Source organism: Macrotis lagotis, chromosome 2, assembly GCF_037893015.1.
Source record: "Macrotis lagotis isolate mMagLag1 chromosome 2, bilby.v1.9.chrom.fasta, whole genome shotgun sequence".
NCBI lineage: Eukaryota > Metazoa > Chordata > Mammalia > Peramelemorphia > Peramelidae > Macrotis > Macrotis lagotis.
Genome location: NC_133659.1, coordinates 341928847 through 341952592, shown reverse-complemented (window position 1 = coordinate 341952592; position 23746 = coordinate 341928847). Strand labels below are relative to the sequence as shown.

General features: G+C 45.9%; 1 protein-coding gene across 2 annotated transcripts in view; it reads left to right on the top strand.

The window, feature by feature from the left end:
- The window catches only part of TBC1D22A (TBC1 domain family member 22A), a 357164-nt gene that overhangs the window by 42701 nt on the left and 290717 nt on the right, over positions 1–23746 (top strand). For both annotated transcript variants that reach the window (XM_074227261.1, XM_074227262.1), the window contains exon 5: positions 19250–19320. In XM_074227261.1, coding sequence (XP_074083362.1) covers positions 19250–19320 — 71 coding nt within the window. The remainder of the gene's footprint in view (positions 1–19249; positions 19321–23746) is intronic.

The window sequence follows — 23746 nt, the reverse complement described above, 5'->3', positions numbered from 1 at the left end:
AAGGTAAAACAGGTTAGAAGAAGCTTGATAATACATCAAGGTAAGCAGAATGATCTAAGAAAATTTTAAGAACAAAATGCAAATAGGGAATAAAAGAGAAAAGTGAAAAAGGTTTGCAAAAAATGTTAGTAAATAGTAAATTTTATTAATATTAGTAAAAAATACATGTTTCCATTAAGGACATTGGAATTGTCCCATTTGAAGCATAGACGTGACAGAGGAGGTAGGTATGGTGTCAATTAGAGCAAAGATAGGGGAAAAACTATTCAACTGAATCAAGCACATCTGCCTATCTGGACTGGAGGTAACCCAAGGGTGACGGCCCTAGAAGATTGTTGTATAGGTCTCTGAAGGAGACAGGCACCTCTATTCCAGACTGTCTTGGCACAAATAAGAATGCTGGAGGGCATCAGAAATTCCTGCTCTAGGTGTCTGTGTTTCTATCTAGAAAGAATCTTGTGTTATATCGAAGGCTTTTCACTGTGGGTATTTTTAGAATTGAGCAGGTTTTCTTTGACATCAGTGAATCACATGCCCATCATGTCAAAGTGGACTGGAAGATGTGGAGAAGAGAAGATCCCCAGGGTCATTCTTTTTTTTGATCATTCTTTATGAAAAAGCTTTAGAATCACCTGCACAGAATATCGTGCCTAGCCTTCTTTCAGCTGGGTGTCCCCCATCTACATGACAAACTCATTGAAGATTCCTTGAAAGTTATAAAGCATCATCTGAGACTTAGCCTCTTCACCACGCTGGTAGATGCCCATAGAAGCCCAGTGTGTGCCTGTGCTCTTTGTTTGGAGGACACTCTGGATTGGAGGGCCTCTGGGGGCACTCTAGTAGGCATAGTTCTTCTTAGGGTCTTCAGAGGGCTTCATACAGCACCTCTGTGAGGCTGAGGTGATGATCATCCTCACTTGACAGATAGGAAAACTGAGGTGTGGAGAGATTAAGGAATTTGTCTAGGGTCATCCATTTAGCAGGAATTGAGTCTGTCCTGTCACTCAGGGAAAAAAAAAACTCAAAGATTGCCCAGCTTTCCCCATGCCTTTGGGAGGATGGCTGTGGAGTTTGTTGGTGTGTGCATTGAGGGCTCAGGGTGCAAATGGGCAGAAGGTTGGACTCACAGTTGACTAGCAGAAGGACTGTGGGCTAGGCTGCTTTTGAGACATTTCAGACCTTTAAATATTCAATGGATGTTGTATACAGTGAGATCTTCCACACAGTTCCAGGGATTAAAATGTGGGTGTAGTCGGGATGGGGCAGGAGTAGGAGGAAAGGGACTGGTTTGGTGGTGAGACAGAGGCTCAGGCAGAGTTCTGCTTCATGGGGTCCTTGTGATGTCAGGAGAAATCAAGGGAGTGCAATCCCTTTGTGGCAGGTCATGGGCAAGAAGGACATGGGATGGATGGAAAGGGATGGATGGCATTGTCACGGTTGGAGGAGCTACAGACATATAACATATCCACTCCAGGTAGTCAGACTGGTAGCAAGAAGACCCTTGAGTCAGCTATTCCACTACTCCAGGTCCCTGAGAGTGAGAGTTTGTCCTAGGGTGGTTGTGATGTTGAGCAGAGGAGAGCTGGTGGATTATGGAGCCCAAGGAAGAATCAAGGGCTGGAGGAAGAGTGTGTCTGTAAACATCCTTCAGGAGGTTTGGAGGTGTGATGGAAGGAAATTCAGTGAGTTCTTGGTGATCATACTGCACATGTTTGTGACCAATGGGGCATCCACACACTCAAAGGCAGTAGTGATAGGGGACTGAGCAGAGAAGATGGAAAGATGATATATAGAGAGAACATAGTGGAGCCCCTGGGAAGTGAAAGGGATCACCAGGATGGGAGAAGGACCAAAGGGGGAGCCGGCCCCTGACTATGCCTGTGATTAAGATCAGCCCCAGAGGGGAGAGGAGAACAGGCACCTGTCACCTAACTGGGGACTTAGGTACTGCCAAATTCAGTTGGTGTGTGTTACATGTGTTGGGGATAGGTTTGGGAAGGAAGGTGATGTAGAAATAAGAAATCTAAATGGATAATTAGTAGTCATGGGAAACTGAAGAGGAGTGGTCAGAACAGGAGGAGAAGGGCTGTCCAGTGGGATCACCACAAACTTTTAGGTGTCCACCATGTACCAGGCACCAAGTTGGGCCTTATCTACTGTGTATCAGTGTTAGCATCCTGGGGAGGAGGATGCTGAGCTTGTTGGGTCAGAGAAGTCAGAGAGAATGAGGACTTCCTATTGGTGGTCATAGGATTGGGCAGTGTAGATGGAGGAGAGCAGCTTCACACCTCCTCCCATCCCCCCAAATTCAATCCAGAAAGATGGTGAGAGGACAGGTTTAAAAGATCCTCTGGTAATCCTGGAGATCTGGTGTGATTGTTTGATTGGATTAGTACAGTCTGTAGAAGGGGTCTGTCAGATCAGGGGCATGATTTATTTACCTTCTCAGTAGTGCATGAAATCTTCAGCATCCAATTGATAAATGAAAAATTCAAAACTAGACAGTTGGCACTTTCCACTTTGTGATCACGTAGTATCATATCTTTTCTTATTTGCTTTGTGAGATGGGCAGTAGCTCTTGACCCCTAGATCTTGATCAAGTCCAGAATCCCCTCCTGGCTGTCCAAAACAGTTTGGTGCACTGGAAAGCTAAGAAATGGTGTGCTTTGTGAGATTCCAGGGCCTTGCTGATGGGACTCAAGGAAGGCTCCCTGGGGAAAGCAGCTTAAAGAGACTGGCAGGAATTGGACCGCTAAAGAGGGAAAGGGCATGCTGTTGGACCAAAGTAGATCTTGATGAGGATTGAAGGGAAAAACCATATGGGGCTTTTTCCACTGGGTGGGTCCTTCCCAGGTGCAATGGAGCTGGGATAAGGGAGGTGAATTGATTTGGGCCTGATGGCACCTTTGCCCTGGAGACCCCACTAAGTCAGAGGGGGCCCCCAATTGGGGGCTCTCAGTGGCTCCTGCTCTCAGAGGAGGGTGGTGATGGTCATCCAGTGGTTTGCAGTCAGCACCCCCAGGGGAGGAGTGGTTGGGGCTTGTGCTGGTGATGGGGGTGCCCTTGTGGATGAGACCTCCGATATTGAGACACCTGAGAAAACCCATTGCTCCATCATCCCTAACCCGGGCTTAGCCAACCTGACATTTTGCTTCCTTTGCAATCCTCTGTATTTATATATGGTGAAAAATAAGATTCTAAGAAGGTGTTCTCAGCTTTCTCCTGGTTGCCAGAAGGGTGCCCCATAATTGAGGTTAAGAAACCCCTCCTTGGGGAGAATCTATGGTGAGGGGGACAAAAGAGTTGGCTAACCTTTCAGCCGGTGAGGCCATGGGGGGATGTCACCTTGCCCTGGCCTTCAAGGCAGCCCTCCCCTGCTGTGAAGCCTCTTAATTTATCACCTCTTTCTCCGTAACGAGAGATTTCCATTTGCATCGCTGAAGCGCTATGATGGCATTTATACCAGTCCTGTATATTACTTTTTTATTGCCTCTGGTTTCGGTCGTAAATAGCCATAAATATTGTGGCAGTTTGGATGTGTTAGACATGTTTCTCCAAGCAATCTTGGGTTGCTGTGGGGTGGCATTCCTTCTGGCCACCTTTTTTGTTGCTTTGTCTAAGCCTGGGTGATCATTTACCCCAAGATGACTCCACTGGCTGGTGTTACTCTGTGAGTATGGCATTTTCACTCCATCATCATTGGGAAGGACCTTCTCCTAGTTTATTTCTCTCATCTTCTAGAAGACTTTTAGGGCTGGGGGTGGTGCATGACTTACCTAGAGGATCGAAGCTTGGTTCTGCCAGAGCCAATCCTTGGAGACACCTCCTGAGGCTGAGGCTTTCTGACCCAGAGATTCTCACTCCCTTTCTTCTCTCTCCCCTCCGAAGTGATTTCACCAGCTCGTGTTTGGGGAAATCTTTCTCTACCTACTTTCATTTGGATTCACTCCAGTTTTCTAACTTGGCAGGGGTCCTCTATCTAAGCATGCTGTTGGCTTGCCCTCATTTTTCTCTCTTATATCTCTACACATTCTCTAGAATTCAAGCTCACTGGAAGTCACCAGAAATGTGGCTCTTTCCAAGGTACAGGCCCCTTTCTTGGGGTGACCCTGTCTTTCACAAAGAAAAGAGAACTCTCCCCTGTGTTGAGTCAAATTAAACTGCAGGATCTATTCCTGGTGCCCTTGTGTCAATTCCTTTAAATTTTAGTTTTGCACCCATTCTTCCCCAGAACCCAAGGACTTTGCTTTCCTGGAAGCTGCCCTCTTGTAATTTCCAAGTCACTTGATGATATTGAAGCAAATTCTGGTGCAGACGGTCTCTATGTGTCCTTATGAAGCATGAGGCCTCTGGAATATTTGCACAATTTCATCCTGCCCTTTGGGGAAAAGATTTGTAATAAACAAATGGAAACCAGAGAAGGATCGGTGGAACCTTTCAACAGTTCTTGTTTCACTAGAATGTTGGCATCAGATAGTAACTGAGGGCAGAGGAGGCTGGTTGGGACTGACAGTAGGGTTTTCTCAAGGTAGTATAGCTCTGTAAGCTTGGGAGATAGGTCCCATGAGAAGGCAGAAGCCCCAGATTTCCTCAAGTTTGTGCACTCAGGGAATGTCTCAGGTCTCATACTGCCTCAGCCTATTTAAATTGTGGTTGTTGTTCAGTCATTTCAGGCATGTCTGACTTTCAGTGACTCCATTGGGAGTTTTCTTGGCAGAGATATTGGAATGGTCTGCTATACCCTTCTCAGGTGTATTTGCCAGATGAGGAAACTGAGGCATGCAGGATGAATACAAGGTCACACAGCTAGTGAGAGTCTTAAACCAGTTATAAAGTCAGGTCCTCCAGAATCCATGCGTGGTGCTCTATCCCATAGCACCCACTAGTTGCCCTTTCTCATCTATAGGAGGAAGAAAAAGTGGCAGCCTGAAGAAGGTGACCGATGGATGTGGGAAGTTCTTTTTGATTCTGTGACCTCCCTAGTCTTGGAGGATTTCTTCCCCAGTGTAGGCCAACTGGCCCTTAGGTGACACCTTGTTGCTAGTATGGCTAGCACCCTGTCTGAGGAATTGGAAGCTCTGCGTAGGAGCCTTCCAGTCTCTTCAACGGCTTGCACACACCTCATTGAGACATACCATCCATTTTTAGAGCATTTGCTTTGGACATATAGGTCTTAACTGGCTTCCACTCTGCTACTTTCCCATTCTTAGTAGCATTCTACCCCTAGGGTCTAGAATACTTTCTGAGGATGACCCTCTGAATCATGGAGGAAAACCTTTTCTTGTCTAGATGGTGGGGGTATGCTCCCTTCCCATCTTGGTAGGCTGCCTTCCTTACTGATTTTACTAAAACATCAATTACATGCCCTGAGCCTCAGCTCCTAGTGTGGTCTGAGTGGTGCAACAGAACTGTTCAGACACTGCCTCTCTGTTCATGCAATCCCAAGCCACAGTCAGCTGCTCTACATGCAGTCTTCACCTGCAAAATAGGGTGGGTCCCCTCCTTTCTTCTCTTCCTTTCAACTGGGCTTAGTAGGACTGTGTCCAAGATGACCAATTTAGTGCCCTGGAAACCTTGTGACTGGAGCTGCCTGCCCAGTCTGGCTCCCCCTTACCTTCCCACAGGCAGCACACCCCTGTCTGTGGCCCTGGGACCAGATGAGCTGCTCTGGGCTTCCTCTGACTCTTGGATTGCTGGGATCTAACAGTTGTCCTGCCTCTCTCTGGGCTAGGGCCTACTCTCTCCCCATGTCCTGGAGCTCCCTCCTGCCCTTAAAGTACTAAGTTGGAGCTTTTTGTGATGCCCCTCCTGAAGCAAAGGGCCCTTTGGCTGAATGGGAAGTGTGCTGATGCACACACACATTTGGATTGTCTCTGCCCCTTGTCATCTCTAAGCCTTGGGCCCAGTCCCTTCTGTACTCTCACTATCAGAACTGGGCCAGGACCAAGGATTTCTGGGAGCCTCTGTCACCTCCTCAGGCCTTCCCTCCGCTGGACTCAATCCTCCTGCCTTTACTTCCCATCGTGCTCAGTGTGCCCTCTTGTGGTGGTCATGCCTTAGAGGACCCCATGCTGCATGTCTGAGTCTTCCCTGAGGACAGGCCTGGCTGCCATTGCTCTTTTGTCTACCTGGTACACTGAGGGACTTAATAAATACATAACAGACTTAATAAACTTTCATGAAATGCCTTTTTCCTCCCCAGTGCAGGATGATGTTGTCTGGAACCAGAGTGAACATGTCAAGGATGCTATCTCCTAGCAACCCTCAGTGGGAGGTGATATTAATCCCATTATCTGGAAGAATAGAGTGTGGTTGCATAGCTCCACAGGTTCAGAGGTAGAACTTGAACCTAGCTCTTTCTGATGTCCTTCCCAGTATTCTTTTCACGTTGCCTGGCTGTCTCTCTCAGAAGGGAACCTAGTCCCGACATCAGTGTGGACATGGGGGTGGGAAACCTCTCCCATTTCCCTTTTTTTTATGCCAGTCTTCCTCACTTTCCTTCTTATCTTCTCCTTGTGCTAGTTTTCAAAAGCTAGCCAGTCAGTCAGCCACTGTAATGCCTCAGAATCGGCTTCATTTGGCCTTGGCACCAGGACCTTGTTTCTCCTGGAGCAGATTTCATGCCAGATGCCAGGGTCTTGTTGGGCAGACCAGTTTTTGGAAGCTGCTCTTTGGTGTGTTCGGATCTGCTTTCTGTGGCCCGAGGACCAGCCGTCTCTCAGCAGGACCCAGCAGGCTAGAACTGAGGGTGGGGAGGAGTGAGATTGGAGCACTCCTCGATACCTGCTTGGCTCATGGTTCTCCTTTTGCTTTGCCTGTCTTCCCCCCCCCCCCCCCCCTTCTCAGTTACGTTCCTCCCGCATGACTCAAGTTTCAGGATTTGGCAGTGAGGTGAAGACAGTGAAATTGCCCATATTATGATGCCAGTCACCCGCTTTCAAACCCATTCTTATTAGCCTCAGGCCCTAGGAATATGCTTAAGAGATTTTACTGAATGTAGAAAAATGTTTGGCTGCCTTCAGGAGAGAGACTGGGTTTATTCCTGGCTCAATAAATGCTGTTGTCTTCTTCAGCCCCTCATAGTTCTTGATCTGGTGGTAGAACCTGCCTTTCCTTCCACTTTCCAGGCATAGGTTTCCTTCAGTTAAATGGAGCTTCAGAGAGGAGGAGATGAGAAAGGGGAGGTGAGAATGGAATCCTGAAGACTGTTGAGACCTATGAGACCCCAGGCCCTTCTCTGGGTCTGGCCCTGTGGACAATGACATACAATAGTGGGGGCAGGGCCCAGGTAGTAGAATAAATGAGAACAGCATAGGGAGATTCCTTCCATAGACGCCTCCAAACAGCTCTATAAAATGTACCACACAAAAATCTGATGGGGGAAAAGAGAGCCATTGGCATCCCAGTTCAACAGAGCTAGACAAACAGGGACGTCTGCAGACACTGGGTGTGGACTTGTGCAGAATATTCCAGTGCCCAAAGTAAAGGTCAGCGAGAGTCTTAGACTCAGCTGGGCACCACCAGGCTCAGCTTAGGTCAGTATGATGGGGACAGTTGCACACTGGTAGCTTTGTTGTCCACTTTCCAGTTTCAGGTCACAGTTTCAGACTTTATATGAAAAACAGCCCTTGAGAAGCTGGCAGAGGAATAATCAAGGCAGGGATCCCAGAGCCAAGGGAAGGCTGGCTAAGAAGGTGGAGTCCCCATTGAGTCTGCTCTTGGATGGACCCGACCCAGGCCAGGATGCTGGGGAACTCAGACAGGGGGCAGCAATAAGAGTGCGCCCTGGCATGGCCCGTTTTGAGAGCACTGTAAGGTTCCCAGCCTACCTGGGGGGTCCTGGAATGATACAACACTTGATAGTCCAAGAAAGTGGTTACAGGAGCAGCCTGACCATCCCCTAGAAGGGCCCTGGAACTGAGAGCCAGCATCAAGTCTGGAGACAGAATCCCTTGTGGCAGGGAGTGACTCTGGAGAGCATTAATCTGGGAGTGGGTGTCCCAGGTTTGAGGGGGCTTCTCTTTTCTTCTTATAGGGAAATGATAGATTATTGGGGCTTCTCCTTTGTCTCCACAGAAAGTGCTGCTCGAAATATTTGTCTATAGATGGGGTTCAGTAGTGGAATCTGAGTCAAAGCCTATCGACATTTAAGCCACTTTTTGGTGATCTCTCCAAATTTCTTTCCAAAGTAGTGATGTCATTTCATAGTTCCAGTAGCATTCACCATTGTGCCTATCTTCCCATAGCCACCCCACCAGTGCCAATTCCTATCCTTTGACATTGTTGCCAATTTGCATGTGAGATGGGATCTCAAAGTTGCTTTGAATTTTTTACTAGAGATTTAGAGCATTCTTTAATGTGGTTATTAATCCTTTGCAATTCTTTTGAGAACTGTTCATTTATATCCTTTGTCCTCTTGTCTCTTGAGGGATGACTTCTGAATTTGCATATTATCTATTCTTTATATAACCTAGAATCCAAACCCTTATTGTAGGAGTTTGAAACAAGGCTTGATTTCATCCCATTCAGCTATTTCTCTTACCCTTGGTGCATTTTGTTCTTACATGAAGCTTTTATTTTAATGTCATTATGTAATTCAGTTTCAAGTGATCTTCATGTATATGTAATGCTGTCTGTTTTTAAAATAGACTCATAGACTTTTTTGCTTTTAAATAAGCTATCCTTTGTTTCAATAAACTATCCTCTACCTTAACTGGGAAGGAGGGGTGTGATTTGCTTCTCTTCTTTATAGTCTGTTAAATTAAGATTGTGTCTCCATTTAGAATGTTTGCTGAAGTTTTGTAGAAAATCTTAGTTTAAGCCCAGTTTCTGCTGACTGCTGACTAGTTTTCTGAGCAAATTTTTATCAACTAGGGAGTCTTCCTTCAATAATTTATGTTTTCCCTCATCAAATGTTGGGTTTTTGAGTTCTTGTTCTTCTAAATCTTCCTTGTTCAGACAGTTCCATTGATTAATCTTGCTATTTTTTAAATCAGTACCAAGTAACTTTGATGAATGACATTTTTTCATACACTATGAAGTCTAGACATAGTGTTTCTCCGTCATTCTTATCTTTTTTTTCCATTCCCTTGATATTCTAGAATACAAATGATTTTTCAAAAATTATTTTAGTAAGTTTTATAAATTGCCAGTCCAATAGTTTGATATTCCATTAAAACTGAAAATTTATTTTGGTAACATTGTGATTTTCATTCCATTAGCATGATCCATTCATGAGTACTGTCTATTCTTCCAGCTATTTAAGCTGATCTTTACTTTTTTTAAGTAGTTCCTTGTAATTGAAGCTATTCAATAGTGAATAGGCATTGATAGCATGATTTCAAAATATTTTATGCATTCCACAGTTATTTTCAGTGGGGTCACCCTTTCTATTATTGCTTCTTGGAATATTTCTATTACCTAGAAATGTCATTGATTTTTGTGGGTTTGTTTTGTTCCCTGCAACTTTGCTGAAACTATCAATTGTCTCAAGTTCTCTATGATTTTCTAAGCAAACTACCACCTTAGCAATTAGGGATAGTTTCATTTTCCCATTATTTTTCCCATTTGATGCAACAGATAGGTGGTTCACTGGACAGAGTTCTGGTCTTGGAGTTAGGAACACCTCAGAAACCTGTCTCAGATAGTAAGTAGCTGTGTGATACTGGCTACTTTACCTACATTTTCTTTTAGCCTTCGTTTCCTCATCCTCATTTCTTCCTTCCTCCCAAAAAGGGATAACAAAAGCAGCTGCCTTGTTGTGAGTATTAAGTAAAGTAATATTTGTAAGACCAATGAAATACTAACTTCTCCTCATCATTATCTTTGTTTCTTCTCTTGTCTTACTGCTATTGCTAGCATTGCTAGGATTATTTCAAATTATAACAATGAGACTGGGTATCCTTGCTTTACTCCTGGATTATTGGGAACGTTTTTAGTCTATCTATATTACAGATGAGCCTTGCTTTTAGTCTTAGGTAAATTTTTTTAGTGTTAAGTATTAAAAGATCCATCTTGTTACACCTTTTATTTGTAGGATATTGCTATAAATGAAGCTTGTATTTTCACAGAAGTTTTTTCCTTGCACCTATCTTATTTATTTAAGACAATGGGGTTTAGTGACTTGCCCAAGATCACACAGCTAGGTAATTATTAAGTGTTTGAGGCTGATTTGAACTCAGGCCCTCCTGACTCCAGGACTGGTGCTCTATTCACTGTGCCACCTAGCTGCCCCTCCCTGCATCTTTGGATGATTATGAGGCATGAAAAATTCAAAATAATCAGTGGAAACTCCCTTTGTTTCATCGCTGTCCTAGACTCTTCACTTTGTCGCCCCATGTGTCTAGCCAGTTGTTCAGTGGCATGCCTTCAGTTCAGAGTCCTGTCATTAGCAAAGCCCCACCTTTGTTCAGGTCCATGGTTCTTCCATCTGCCTCCTTATTGATCTCCTTGCTGCAATTCTCTCATGACTCCAGTCTGACTCCACAGTGACTCTTCTGTTCCATTGGTTTCTTGGCTTCCCCTTATCTCTAGGCCAAAAGAGAAACTGTTGACTTTTTAAAACCCTTCCCAACCTAGCCTCAGCTTGACTTTCCAGCCTCAGTGGATTGCAGTTGTTCGTCTGCCCAGACTCTACAACATGATTAGGCTGTTTAAGCAGGAGAAAACCCTCTGCTGAGAAAAAGAATTCATTTGGACCCCCCACTCTACTCCAATCAGGATCAGTCTGTTTGATCATGAGTAGTGATCATGAACTCTGTATATTAAGTCCCAAGCCCTGTACTGCAGATTGTAAGATCACTTATATAATGATAGGAAACTATTTAGAGATCCTCCACCCTTGTTTTTCCTTGTATTGGTGACCAAGCCCAGTGTGACAGAGGTAACTCAAATACATGGAAAATTACAATTTATTTTTGGGCCTCCAGACCATCTCCTTCTGCCTAACTGAAAAAAGAGCCCATTAATCTTATGATCACCTAGTCAGTGAAGGCCTTTCCTGCCTCACCCAACTCATGATCTTGCTGATTTATTGCTCTGCTTATTCTAGTCCATGCCAACCTAAAGTATTACTCTGTATTTGAGGGAGCCGTTCTTGAATGTCTGGATACTAACCCCTTTCAGAATCGGACTTTGGACAGAGAGGGCATCTCTGATCATGAGGAACTCTGAGGTCCACTTCAGTGGAGTCTCTGAGCTCTATCTTGGTCTCTCTTATTGAAGGTGGGACAACACACTAACTAGGGGACAGACATACTACAGACAGGTGTGATTATTTAATATCTTTTGTTCATTATATTTACAAGATTATTTGTAGATAATGCCTTCACCTGTTGGTTCAGTCTGACTTGCTCTTCTAGCCCTAAGTCTTTAGTCTTGTTGTTGTTATTAAAAATCCTAGATTTGAGCTTAGAAGATCTGGTTTTGTGGTCTGACCATGATCATCACCAACAGTATGAGACTGGATAAATCCTTGGAGTGCTCCTCACCTCAGCTTCTTCATCTGTTTCCGATGACCACTCCTTTCTTCTGATCAGTGCTGGGACCTAGCCTGGGAGGTCCAAACAGACCTTTCCTAGGTGTGGCACCCCATGGATGGGGAGTCTTGGAGCACACTGGCCAAACAAAAGAGGTCTTTGGACTGACCATTGACTGCTTTCCCCTGCTTGGGGCATGCCAGCCTCTGGCCAGGCCCAGGCCCTTGGACTTGGGCCGCTTATTGATGTATGTGGCTCCTTTTTGCCATCCTTCCTGCCATCCCCTTCCTGAACCTTGGTCATGGGTCAGGCAGCAAATTTGATCCTGAAGGGCAATCTTCCCCGACTCTGCCAGCCCGGATACAGGACAGTTAACTCGGCCTGTTTGTTGAGGATTCTCTGAGTGTAGCAACACCTCTCACACTGTCTCCTTGGCCTTGATGCTCACTTCCTGGTTCTTTTTCTGCCTGTGAGAAGATGACTGGATGGTAATTGATACCACGAAATGGGAACCAGTCTAGAGTAAAAGCGGCAATTTCATTTGTTGTGTTCTTTAAATGTTCGTTATTCTCGTCTTGTCAGAAAATAGTGCTGGTAATAATTATAAATTTGGTGCATAAACCACTTTCAAGCAAATTTCCAGTTCAGACTCAGATATGATATTTTACATCCAATTAGATCGTATGAGTCCAAATTGTCTCTCAGTTTGGTTCACTGCTTGTACTGAATAATTCCATTTGTAAGCAGAATGTAACCATAAAGCAACTGCTGCTATAATTTCCCTAACTGGACCTCATTAGAGGACTAGACCTTCTGCCCGGAGTTGGGGGGGGGCAGTGTGGCCTTGGGATGGATTCATAGGCTGTTCTTTTTTCACTTTCATTTTTAGAGCTTCTCTAGACCTGTGGTTTTCCCAGTATGAAGATGCTGTCCATCCCAGCAGATTGCAGCTTCTCCATGTCCTCTTCTCCAGAGAGGTGTCTTTACATAAATCATAATTTTATATAAATTGCCTGCTGGGGCTTCTCTCCTGCAGCCTCAGCTGTCCTGCTGTTGCTCCTGGCTCTCCTTCTGTGGCACACTTCTGTCCTCCTGCTATCCTCTCTGCCCTTGCTGAGGTGGCTGTGGCAGGGCTTCTGGCATGTGCGTCTTCCTCAATAGATACCGGGACCAGCACATGCTCTCTGCAGCTAGTCCCTGGCACTCTGGACTTGGCAGGGTCTTCAGTGCTTCCAAGCATCTTGCTGGCCCCATCCAGTCTCCTTAGTTGTGGTGACCTTCCAGTGTGATACTGCCTGTTACAAAAACACAGACTCACCAGACTGCTTTGAGCAGCTGCAATGTGGTCCAGTGCATAGAGTCTGTCCTGGAGTGAGGAAGACCTGAAGTCAAAATCCAGTCTCAGCCTCTTGTTAGCTAAGTGACCCCAGGCAAGTTCTGCAACTTTTGTTTGCTTCATTTTTCTCATCTGTGAAACAGGGAGACTGGGTTGTTCTTCCCAGGGCTGTTGTGGGGATCAAATTAGAGAACTGTGAAGCACTTAGCTTGGTACTTTATTGTTATCATCGTTATCATAGTTGCAGTTATTTCTGGACCAATGACCTGACTCTCCTCTTCCTTTCAGAGAGTCAGCTCATCCAGAACTGTGCCTGTCTTCTCTCTGCCATCTTGGCCGGAAGTTGAGTCAGCTTATCCAATCAAGAATGTGTCTGAAAGGAAAAAGAGAGCAGACTGAGCCCACAGACTTGACCCAGCTCTTGTCAGCTAGCTTAGGGTCTCACAGCTTCCAAATGAGGAAACGCCCAGAGGATCCTTGTTTTGGAACTGGGGGCTGAGGTTGGAGCTCTGCTTCAGTTGGACAGTGTAGCCACTGACAGTCCTCCCCTTTTCTGAGCACAGGGACTGAGTCTGGGAGCCCAGGCCATTGTCACAGTTCTTGTGTCAGTTGATGATACTGCTTTTTGGAAAGATTACTCACTGGGATTTCTGCCTTGTTAGCTGGCTCTCAGCTTAGTGTTCCACTCTGCTGCTTGTCTCTGTTACTTCTTCCTGCTCTGCTCTTTTTGCTGAGCCTCCCCAGAAAAGGGATCAAAAGTCAAAGGTGGAAGACTACTATTTCTAAACTTTGTAGGATCTTTGAATTTTCTGCCTTCAAGGAACTTTGAATCCAATTATGAATTTAAGACTCTTCCCCTCAGGAAATAGGACAATATGAGCCAGTATAGAATTCCTTTAAAAATTATTTTTATTTGTTTAATCTTCTTTTCTTTTTAAATTTTGAGTTACAAATTCTCTCCTTCCCTTTCACTTCTCTCCTGCCCATTGAGAAGGCAAGTAATATAATATTAATTATACATGTGAAATCATGCAAAACATTTCCATCTTAGCCTTATTTCAAAGAAAAGCAAGAAAAAGAAAGTGAGAAAATTATACTTTAGTTTGCAGTCAGAGTTTATCAGTTCTCTGAAGGTGAATAGCATTTTTTATTAGGAGTCCTTTAGAATTGTCTAAGATCATTGTATTGATCAGATTAGGCAAGTCTTTCAGAGCTGATCATCATTACAGTTGCTGTTACTATGCATGATGATCTGATGATCTGATTTAGGGAAGCTATGTAGGAAGAGAAAGAAGCCTTTAAACAGGGATCCTCAAAGAAAATGACCTTGCCTTGTGACCTCTGTTTTAATCAGCGTAGAGAACAGCTCTTTATTTTTTCTTTTTGAATTTTACAATTTTTCCTCTAACCTCACTTCCCTCCCTACCCCCCAAAGAAGGCAGTCTGTTAGTCTTTGCATTTTTTCCATGCTATACATTGATCAAAATTGAATGTGATTAGAGAAAAATCATATCCTTAAGGAAAAAATAAAATATAAGAGATAGCAGAATCACATAATAAGATGAAGGTTTTTTTAAAAATTAAAAGTAATAGTTTTTGGTCTTTGTTTAAACTCTACAATTCTTTCTTTGGATACAGATGGTATTCTCCATCACAGGTACCCTAAAACTGTCCCTGATTATTGCACTGATGAAATGAGCAAGTCCATTAATGTTGATCATCAACCCCCCCCCATCTTATAGCTCTTGATTTGATGGCCCAGGTTCTCATTCGTGGGTGCACTGGTAGCAGTGTCCTTCCTTTAGTCCTGTCCTTCATCAATCTTCCATGATGGACTTGATGTGCTGGGAACCTTCCCTTCCCATGATTGTTGTAGTTTTTCATGAGTGTCATTGAAGCCCTTAAGCTCTAGCCTCATGGCCACATTTTTGGTCATTCTCTGCTGTGGAGTTGAGCCAGGGGTCTGGAAGGCCATGCTGGGGGAGCTCCTGTTTGTGGTGACACTCTCTACTCTTCACATGCAGGGTTCTCCAGGTGATGACTGGTGTGGCTGTGAGGATCTGTAGAGAATAAGGCCTTTTGTCCAGTAATGGGTTAAGGTCATGAGGCCCTGAATCATCAGGGGCTGGGGTCAGAGGATCCTGCGTTTTGCTGAGGAACGGGGAGGAGCCCAAGGGTGTTTCTGCTATGCAGGACCACTGTCCCTTGGCTAGGTTCCTTTGGATATGAGTGTCCCAAGGGACATATATTCATTTTCCAACCCCTTCTGAATAATTGGGGTCACAGTTTGTCTTGCCCCTCCTTCGGGACCCAGGGTAGCCCCTGGAAGCCCTCAGTGTTTTAGCTTATCTTTTCCTTTCCCTTTCTGTCATTACTTGGGTTGTTCACCCAGTGCTGCTTCCTTCCCTTTCCCAAAATTCAGGCATCTCCACCTGCTTTAGTGGGTTTATTGTATTGATCGTCTCATATAGCCCAGCTGATGGTCTTCTCCTTTATTTCCAGGTCCTTATTGCTCAGGAAGGGCTGCATAGGATCTTTCTGGGGGTCCTCCTAGACTCCCTTGTGTACTTTAAGGCTTTCCACAGTGCCCCCTTCCCTAAATAACCTTCTATAGGTCCTGGCACATACTGTGTCCTCAGCTTATGCTGGTTGGTGGTGCCCCTTGCCCAGTTCTCAGAGACACTTTGATGGTGTGCAGGGCAAGAGCTGGCTCTCTTGTCTCCCTTTTGTGGGAACTCTCCTCAGGTCATCCCACAAGGATGTACCTAGAATGATGGTGAAGTTTGCAGGGTCATGCGCTGGGCCTCTGTTTCCCTTTTTGTAAAAGGCATGATTTCCCAGATCTCTCCCCTCTCATAAGCTGATGTTTCCTCCAGTCTTCAATGACTTTTCCTCCTTGGTGGAATGTTAACAAGGGGAGTTTATTCTATCTTCTTCATGAACGTTTAGTAGAAAACGGAAGGCAATGGAGAGCGTGATTGGGAAACACTCTATTATTGGTGCTCAAACATTAAGCTTCTGATTTTCATAACATCCTTAGGGAACTGTTGAGAATTTGATATTTCCAGCCATGGCTGTAAACTACAAGTTATTGCTGGTGCCATCACCCAATTATTTGGTGCTTATTTTACTTAGACTTAGTAATTTGAAAAAGATTAGATGTCAAGACTTCACATTTTGGTGATTATATTACTAAGGCCTTCTCTTTAATCATTTCTTTTATTCCTGGTATTAATCATTAGCTCTCAGCTGTTTGCAAAGGAACCTAACCCTGAATGTTTAAAAACTTAAAGGAAAAAAATAATTGCTTCATTTGTGGTGGGAATGGGGGATATTTGTTCACCAATGAAAATGGAATGAATTCTTTGGCCGTTGGCTGCTGCTTATGATGAAACGAGCCTTTTCTTATTGTGTGTGAAAATTGTCGCTCTCATTATTGCATATTTAAAGTGTTGGAATGATATGAACCATAGGAGGAGATCTCCAGAACAAGGCCTCTCTCCATCCTGGAGGAGGCGTGTGGAATCAGTTACAGGACTGGGCAGCACTGCCAGAAGGATTCTAAGTCAATCTGGGTGTGGATTTTGTGTATTTGTTCTGTGCATGAGCTTTTTTTTTTTTTTAAACTCACAGCTGGGTTTTGTTTGAATTTCAGAAAGAAGATGGTCTAGGGAACACGGATAGTTAAGGAGCCTCTATCCCTCTCTGATCCTAGGGCAGAATTCTAGGGTCCCTGAGCACCAAGATTGCTGGCAGGAGGGAAGTGAGAGCTGAAATACCTCTAGGCTCACCTAGTCATCTAAATCAAGATTTAGAACTGGGCTGGGGAAGCAGCTTGGCTCTGGTCTTATGAGGATTAGGTGACAGATAGAGGATTGAGTCCGAGTCTCTTCTGAGACTAGATCTGGTCTTCTTCTATTGTGCTACTCTACGTCAGGACAATGAGAAGGGAGGCCCTGATGGAAGCCACCAGACAAGCAGGTTCCCAAGAGCTGCACTCTCATAGATCAGCTGTTAATCAACCACTCAAGAGACTATTGTCACCGCTCCTGATAGTTCCAGACCTGACTGCAGTGTGGATGAGGTTGCTTCCTGGCACTGTGGCTTGACTGCTTGGGTGCCCACTCTTAGGCCCTCCTCACAGAGGATCCTTGTTTGAATCTTTGTTTCAATGCCCATGTCTTTGTCCTTCAGTGTTTGCCTGACGAGGTGGAGCCTGGTGCTGCTTGGCAGAACAAGATGGTCACATCTCTCCTCTTTGTTTTGTTGCCATTGACTTTCAGGCTTCCTTGAGGGGTGGTGGTCCTCAGGTTTTCAGGCTCATTACTCATTCTCAAGTCTGTGATCTAGGGTTTTTGGGGGCTGAGAACCCTGTTGACTTTTCCAGCTTGTTTCACTCAAAGACTTCTACAGAGAATGTGTTTTAAAGTTCACTACAATGTCCTGGACTAGCCTCAATGTTCTATGTTCATCCCTTTGGTCCCCACAACTGCTTGCCACGAACCACCACACCATCACCATTGTGGTGACCTTTGACTGGAGGGCTTGTTTTTTTCATCTTTTAGGAAGTGGTTTTGTTAGCCTGATGACATGGGGCAGAGGCAACAGTGCCACAGGATCGTAGCTTGGGAGCCGCTTTATATCTGGAGAAACTGAGGCCCAAAGAAGTCCAGGGATTGCCTAAGATCCCCCTCAGCTGAGATTTCCACCCAAGACTCTGGCTCTTCCTGCATCCTGCATGTAACCTTGGCGAGCCACTTCATTGGGCCTTCCATTCCCTGGCCTGGGGGAGCGCTCTCCCTGCTCTTCTTGGCCTTCGACCTCCAGACTGCCCCCTTGGGGAATCTTCCCTGGGGCTTGTCTGTCCAGAGTCTCTGTGGGTCATCTCCCCATTAGACTGGGAGCTCCCTGAGGGGAGGCCCATGGTAGGTGCTTCATCAGGGCTCCCTGGCCACCTGGATGCTGGAGGGGCAGTGTGATGAAGTCTTGCTCAGGCAGAGCCCTTGGGCAGGCCCATGTCTGTCCAGAGCAGCCCTTCTCTAGCACAGCCCTGTGCAATTGGAGCCTGGTTTATGGTTTCCTCTTGGACAGTGAGTTAATTATTCTGTACTTGTGATCATTGTAACATGAACAATCCATGTTCATTCCTAGATATAAAATTTTAATGCTAGTATTGTTGGGTCAGCTTTCTGCAATAAAAGCACTCTCCTTCCTCCCCTTTAAAAGAGCTTACAGGCTGAGGCGTGCAGAACCCTCAGTGGCTCTCATTGTTTGTCTTCTTACTGAGTTAGTCACGACTTCCCTGTCACCTCTTGGCTGTTACAGGCACGTGCTCCTGCCTGGATATTTTCCCTGAATTACTTGGATGCACATTCATCTCTTGAGTGAGCATCCAGAGATTCTCGGCTTCACTGTTTGGAAGACTATGATTTGGGATTAGCTTGAGTTAGCAATATTATTTCCTAGAATGCCTCTGTGGTTCCATGAATCAAACTCATTTGACACATAATTCTCAAGCTGATTTCTTGATGTTTTATTTAATTTTCAGCCCTGGTACAAATTTATTCATCTATCCGTGTTTTAAACTCTATGGATTAGATTTTGTCTACCTCGACGTGAGGCCTTTGTAATTTAACTTCCATCTCTTTCATATCAACGATGCCTGCCTGGCCCCTACAACACTGGGACGCTCTTCCTCCTGACACATTTGTACCCAGAGATCAAAGAGAGAAGATATGCAGCAGCACAGCAAGAGGGAACATGAGGCAGAAGATTGCTCCCCAGCCCCATGCCTCCTTGGGGGTCAAGCTGCCTCCTTTCTACCTCAGTTTCCCTCTCTGGAAAATGAGTTATACTGGATAGTTTTTAATGCCCTTTTCATTAGATGGGAATGAATGAAGTCGATAGAGAATTTGTGATATTAGAAGGGTTAGGAGTGATATAAGTTTAAAAGACAGAACTCAGAAAGAACAGCCTCTCCCAGAGGTTGAGTTCTGACTGGTAAAGTCATTGATCGGATGGTGAATTCTTAGGAGGCCCAATAGGGTTCTCCTGCCTGGCATTTGGGCCGATGGAGCCACCCAGGGAGGCTGGCCGTTTGGAGCTTCTTGGAAAGCTCTGAAGTTCAGGAAGTTCTTCCTTAGAGCACCAGCCTTTTCTCTCCCTCTCTCTCCTCTTGGAATCCAAATCGGCACACTTAGCCGCAATAACTGAATGTGGTGTCAAGTGACTTGTTTTTGCACAGTCAATGACTAAAAATATCAGCATCTGCAAATATTGTAATTTGTGCCCTTTCAGAGTTTAATTATGGGAACAGCTGTGTTCTGATCATATTATGGGATATTAGCCACCCTAGGAAAAGTTCTTGAGTAATCCTTTTTTTCCCCCCTTCTCTCTCTTTTTCTCTCCTCCTCCCCCAACCTTTTTCTTTCAACAGAGGAATTAAGAAAATTGAGTTGGTCTGGCATTCCCAAACAAGTCCGTCCAATAACCTGGAAACTGCTTTCGGTAAGTCTCCCTTTGGGGTCAGTGGGAGGCCCCCCGATCACTTTGAGTTTGAGCCCGACAGTGACGAGACAGACATTTGCGGTATCGACACCAGCTTCCTTTCTCTGCTTGATTGCAAGCTGTCAGAAAGTGGGAGGCATTCCCAATTCATGACATTCTTGTGTCTATATTTTCAGATTTTTATTTCTCTAAATTTTGTATTTTGCTCAAAGCAGTTATAGAAGATCCTGTTGTAGAATAAGAACTCAACCCTGAGATTGCTGATGGTTAATTCATTGCAGCTCAATAAATATTTTTTGAGTGCTTACTATATATTGAGTGGACCCTAGGCCAGACTTTGGCCCTGGGCCAGGCTTTTGGGGGTACAACCTCTGCCCTCAGGACTTCTTGGTCTCTAAGAGAAAGACCAGTTTATCCTTGGTGAGTCAGTCAGTCTTCTATAAGGTGAGATGGACTAGAGGAGGGATCCAGGTAGAACCAGAGGAGGAGCAGGGAGGACTAACTGGACTGCCCCTGGATGACATCTGAGATGGCCAGCCAGAACTCCTCCTTCATCTGATGAGCAAATGCCTCGTTGCAGCCATAGGTCTTTTCCCCGATGGGTAACTGAGTCGGAGTCCTCTGGTGGAGGCTTGGTTGCCTCTGAGGGAACTTGGTCAGCAGATGGTAGTAGCCTCTGTTTACCATGTTGAGTTTGCCACAACAGATGCTGGTGTGGCTGAATTTTCAGGGTAGATGTAGACAGCGTTATTTTTCTGGAGGATGTTTATTCCAGGTGACCCAGCCTCAAAAAGTTTTCCTTTTTCCTAATGAGGGCTCATCAATGGGAAGCCCAGCCCTTCGGATCTCTAGCCCTGATGCAGCCCTTACCAGTGCCAATCTATTGATTAAGTATTCTCTTTCAATTACAGCTCAACCCCTGCAGGCACCTTGGTTTTCATTTGGGGGTTTGGAGCTCTGGTGTCGGAGAGAGATGGCCAATTAATCAGAGACTCTTTCCCTTTTAAGAGGGTCTCAAGTTGTCAGGCTTTCAGTGGCCTTCATGAGGTGGCAGTGCCGCTTAGTCATGCAGTTCTCAGATTGAATTTCACCAAGTTATGATTAAAATACCTCTAGGACACCATCTTGCAATTCTAAATTTATTGAAAATGCACTGCTTCTGGATAGGGTCTTTCATTAATTATCTTAGAAAATTCTATCTCCATTAGCTCTGGCCTCCTATAGTCATGGGCCCCTCAGTTGTCCTGGCTCCTGCTGTATGTGTGATTATGGAAAGATGGGGGGTGGCTTCCGAGGGAAGAGGAGGCTCAAGGGCAGGGGATTGAGGGATGGGGAAGGCAGGAAGAGGAGACCCTGCCAGCTAGACGGAACTTCGGGCCCAAACAGAGAAGGCATTTTGGGCCCTGGACTGGCCTCCTAGCTCTGCTTCTGCTTGGCTTGGTGAACTCAGCTAAGGTCTTCACCCTTTCTCAGCCTCAGTTTCCTCATTGGTAAATTGACAGACCTCACACTCCTTAGCTCAGAGGCTTTTTGAGGATGGAGCTCTGTTTTTCTCTAACCCTCCCAGGGTGTGCAAGGCATTCTGTTGGATTCTCTGGAAGATCTGAGGTGGCACAAAGCCCAGCTATAGTTCTCCCTGAGCTTCCCCTCTTCCTGGGGAGATGGTAACAGGCAGGAAGAGCGCCTGAGGAGGAAGGTTGTGTCTGACCTAGAAAGACAGAGTGCTAAGGGGAGCCTGGAGTGGCCCCCGAGAGCTCTTTGGCTGGGGTGGGGATCAGGGAAGGCTTCCTGGATATGGTGGTCCCCATGCTGATGGGCTGGGTCTTGGGAAGGACAGAAGGCATCTGTCGGGGTTGGTCTGCACCCCAGCATGAGGGTGAGGGGTTGATGTACTCCCAGATTCCTTGGCAGTTTTCTAGAGCCCTAGGCTCCTACAGGATGGGCAGTAGCCCGGTCGATGGGACAAACTCGAGGCTGCCCCGAGCCCTCTCCCTTTTCAGGACCTCTTTCAGGAGGGTTTGAGCTCAGCAGTTGGCTGCTTTTTCAGAAAGGTTGCCCTTCTCTTGCCCAGGCTATGCTGTGCTAGGCTTCCCTCCAGAGTCCTCACTGAATGGGCAGCTTTCGGGGACCTCAGCTTCATGACATACCTGGAGCACTTTGACCTCCCCCCCCCCCCCAGTATAGTATACTGGGCCCAGCTGGCTGCCTTTTGCTCTTGTTATCAGTTAGCCAGTCAACAAGGATTTAAGACACACGATGACACTTCCTGCTATTAAGGCTCTCCCACTTGAATGGGGCAGACGGCTCACTGTTCACTATGCAGACAAGGTGACCAGAGGGAGGACCTCAGTGGGGGAGCAGCCAGGCTGGGGGTCTGGGGGGCCTTTCAGCTCAGATGATCTTCTCTCTGGTCTTGGACATAAGAGGGAGCCAGTGGAGTTTCCTGAGGAGGCCAGCTCCCTGTGCTTTAGAAGAAGCACTATGACAGGTGGAGTAGAGGAGAGACTTGAGTGAGGGAGACCCAGGAGAAGGCTGTGGCCAGTTCAGGATCCAGGGTATGAGGTCCTTGTCAGGGCAGTGGCCACAGCGTGGCAAGGGGAGAGAGGTGGGGAAGGGAGGACTACGGCCGGCCCACAGAGTGGATGTTCTGGAGTGGAGGTGAGGTGTGGACAGATTAGGGTTAGGCTCAAGCAGGATGGGCACTCTCGTGTGCCCAGAAAGGGGACCTGACCTGCTCAGAGGATCTTGCAGAAGAGACACTTCTTTGGGAGCCAGTGCTTGACTGAGCTGCTCAGATACAGAAGATTTAGCCAGTGAGTGAATTAGTGGTCAGTGCATGATCAAGGAGAGATGGAGGCTTTGGTCCTGCCTGCAAGCCCAGAGTGCTGTTGGAGCCAGTGCGCACCGGAGGCGTTCGGGAAGCTCAGATGGCAGACCGGCTCAGGAGGCCACATGCTTGCCAGCCATTTCTTTGGCACAGGATAGTTTGCTGGACACTTGGCAGGTGTCAGGTTTTTGGTCTCTTCCCCAGTAGCATCTGTCTGCTGCAAAGGCTCTGGGCCTTTGGGGCATCAGGTGGCAGAGTGGGCACAGGGTCTGGCTCTTAGGAAGGACCTATTGGGAGGGGACCCCTTCTCCACACCAGTTTGGTTGCCATTCATAGTGGAAGGAAATGCTAGATTTTTGTTTGAGATTAGTGAAAGGAAAGATGAAATTTTTTTTCCTATTCCAGTTCTCAGACTGCCTTGTCTCTCCATGGACCAGTTTAGCAAAGGACATCAGGCCTCAGTCTCATTTTATGGAGCTTGACTGGGAAATGTCCATTGGGGGCTTTGGCCCTCCCAGACAGGGAGATCTCTCCACAGCCTCTCCTGGCTGTCTCTATGCCCACCATTTTATCATTGCCCCCTCTACCCTCTTTGACCCCAGCCTCTGCCTTTGTAGTAAATTTCTTGCACTTTGATGCTGCTGAGCCTCCTTTTGTGCCAGTCAGACTGAGTCTCCCGATGACTCTTCCCTCTACTTCCTACTTTGCTCTTCATTGACCCCCCCATTCTCTGTGCTAGGTCCAGCTCTCAAGGAGTTCTAATGCAGAGCGGGAAAATGTTCGCCACTGGTGATGCTGGGAAGGTATCCTGCAGAAGGCAGACCTGGAGCAGATCTTGAAGGAGGCCAGGCCTGTTTTTGAGCCCCGGCTCTGTGCTCTTTCTGTGGCATTCTGGGCCATCTTCTGAGCTGAGCCACGGAGAAGGTTCACCTGACAAGCAGCAATTGTGGCTTAGCCACTGATCCTCATAGCCTGACATGTTAGACTTGGGCGGGGTATGGAAGGCCTCCTCATTAGATAGTTAAGCCTAGGAAGCTTTTGTATGGGAAGGTTTAGGGGACCTTCATATCTTTCCTTATAAAAATGGGTTAGTTTGATGGGCTCTCTTGTCTTTGGAAATGGTTAGTTTTAATTCTGACATCAGGGTTCTGAATCTTATAGAATCTTACAGAATCTCCCAGGGCCCACCATTGAGTGGCTTCCTCCTCTCAGTCAGAAGCAGGAGGTTTCTCTGTCCCTAGGCCATAGACATTTGGTCAAGCACTATGTATGTGCACCCATGTATATGGGTTTGTGTGTGTGTGTGTGTGTGTGTGTGTGTGTGTGTGTGTGTGTGTATGAGATTTATTTCTGAAGTTTGGCAAAATGATCCCTTTCTTTTGTTCCTTTATGTTTCTTCTTTAACCTGCCCAGGTTACTTTGGTCTGTGAACGCTGCATTTAATTGATCAGTAAGAAATGTTAATTTAATTTTTAAAAAAGATGAGAAACATAGTAACTTCCCCATAGAAGAATGAACTCAAACTTGTCTCCTGACCATGGCAGTACTGTTGATGTTATTGGATGCTGCAGGTCCTTGCAAATGGCATGTGTCTTTTGC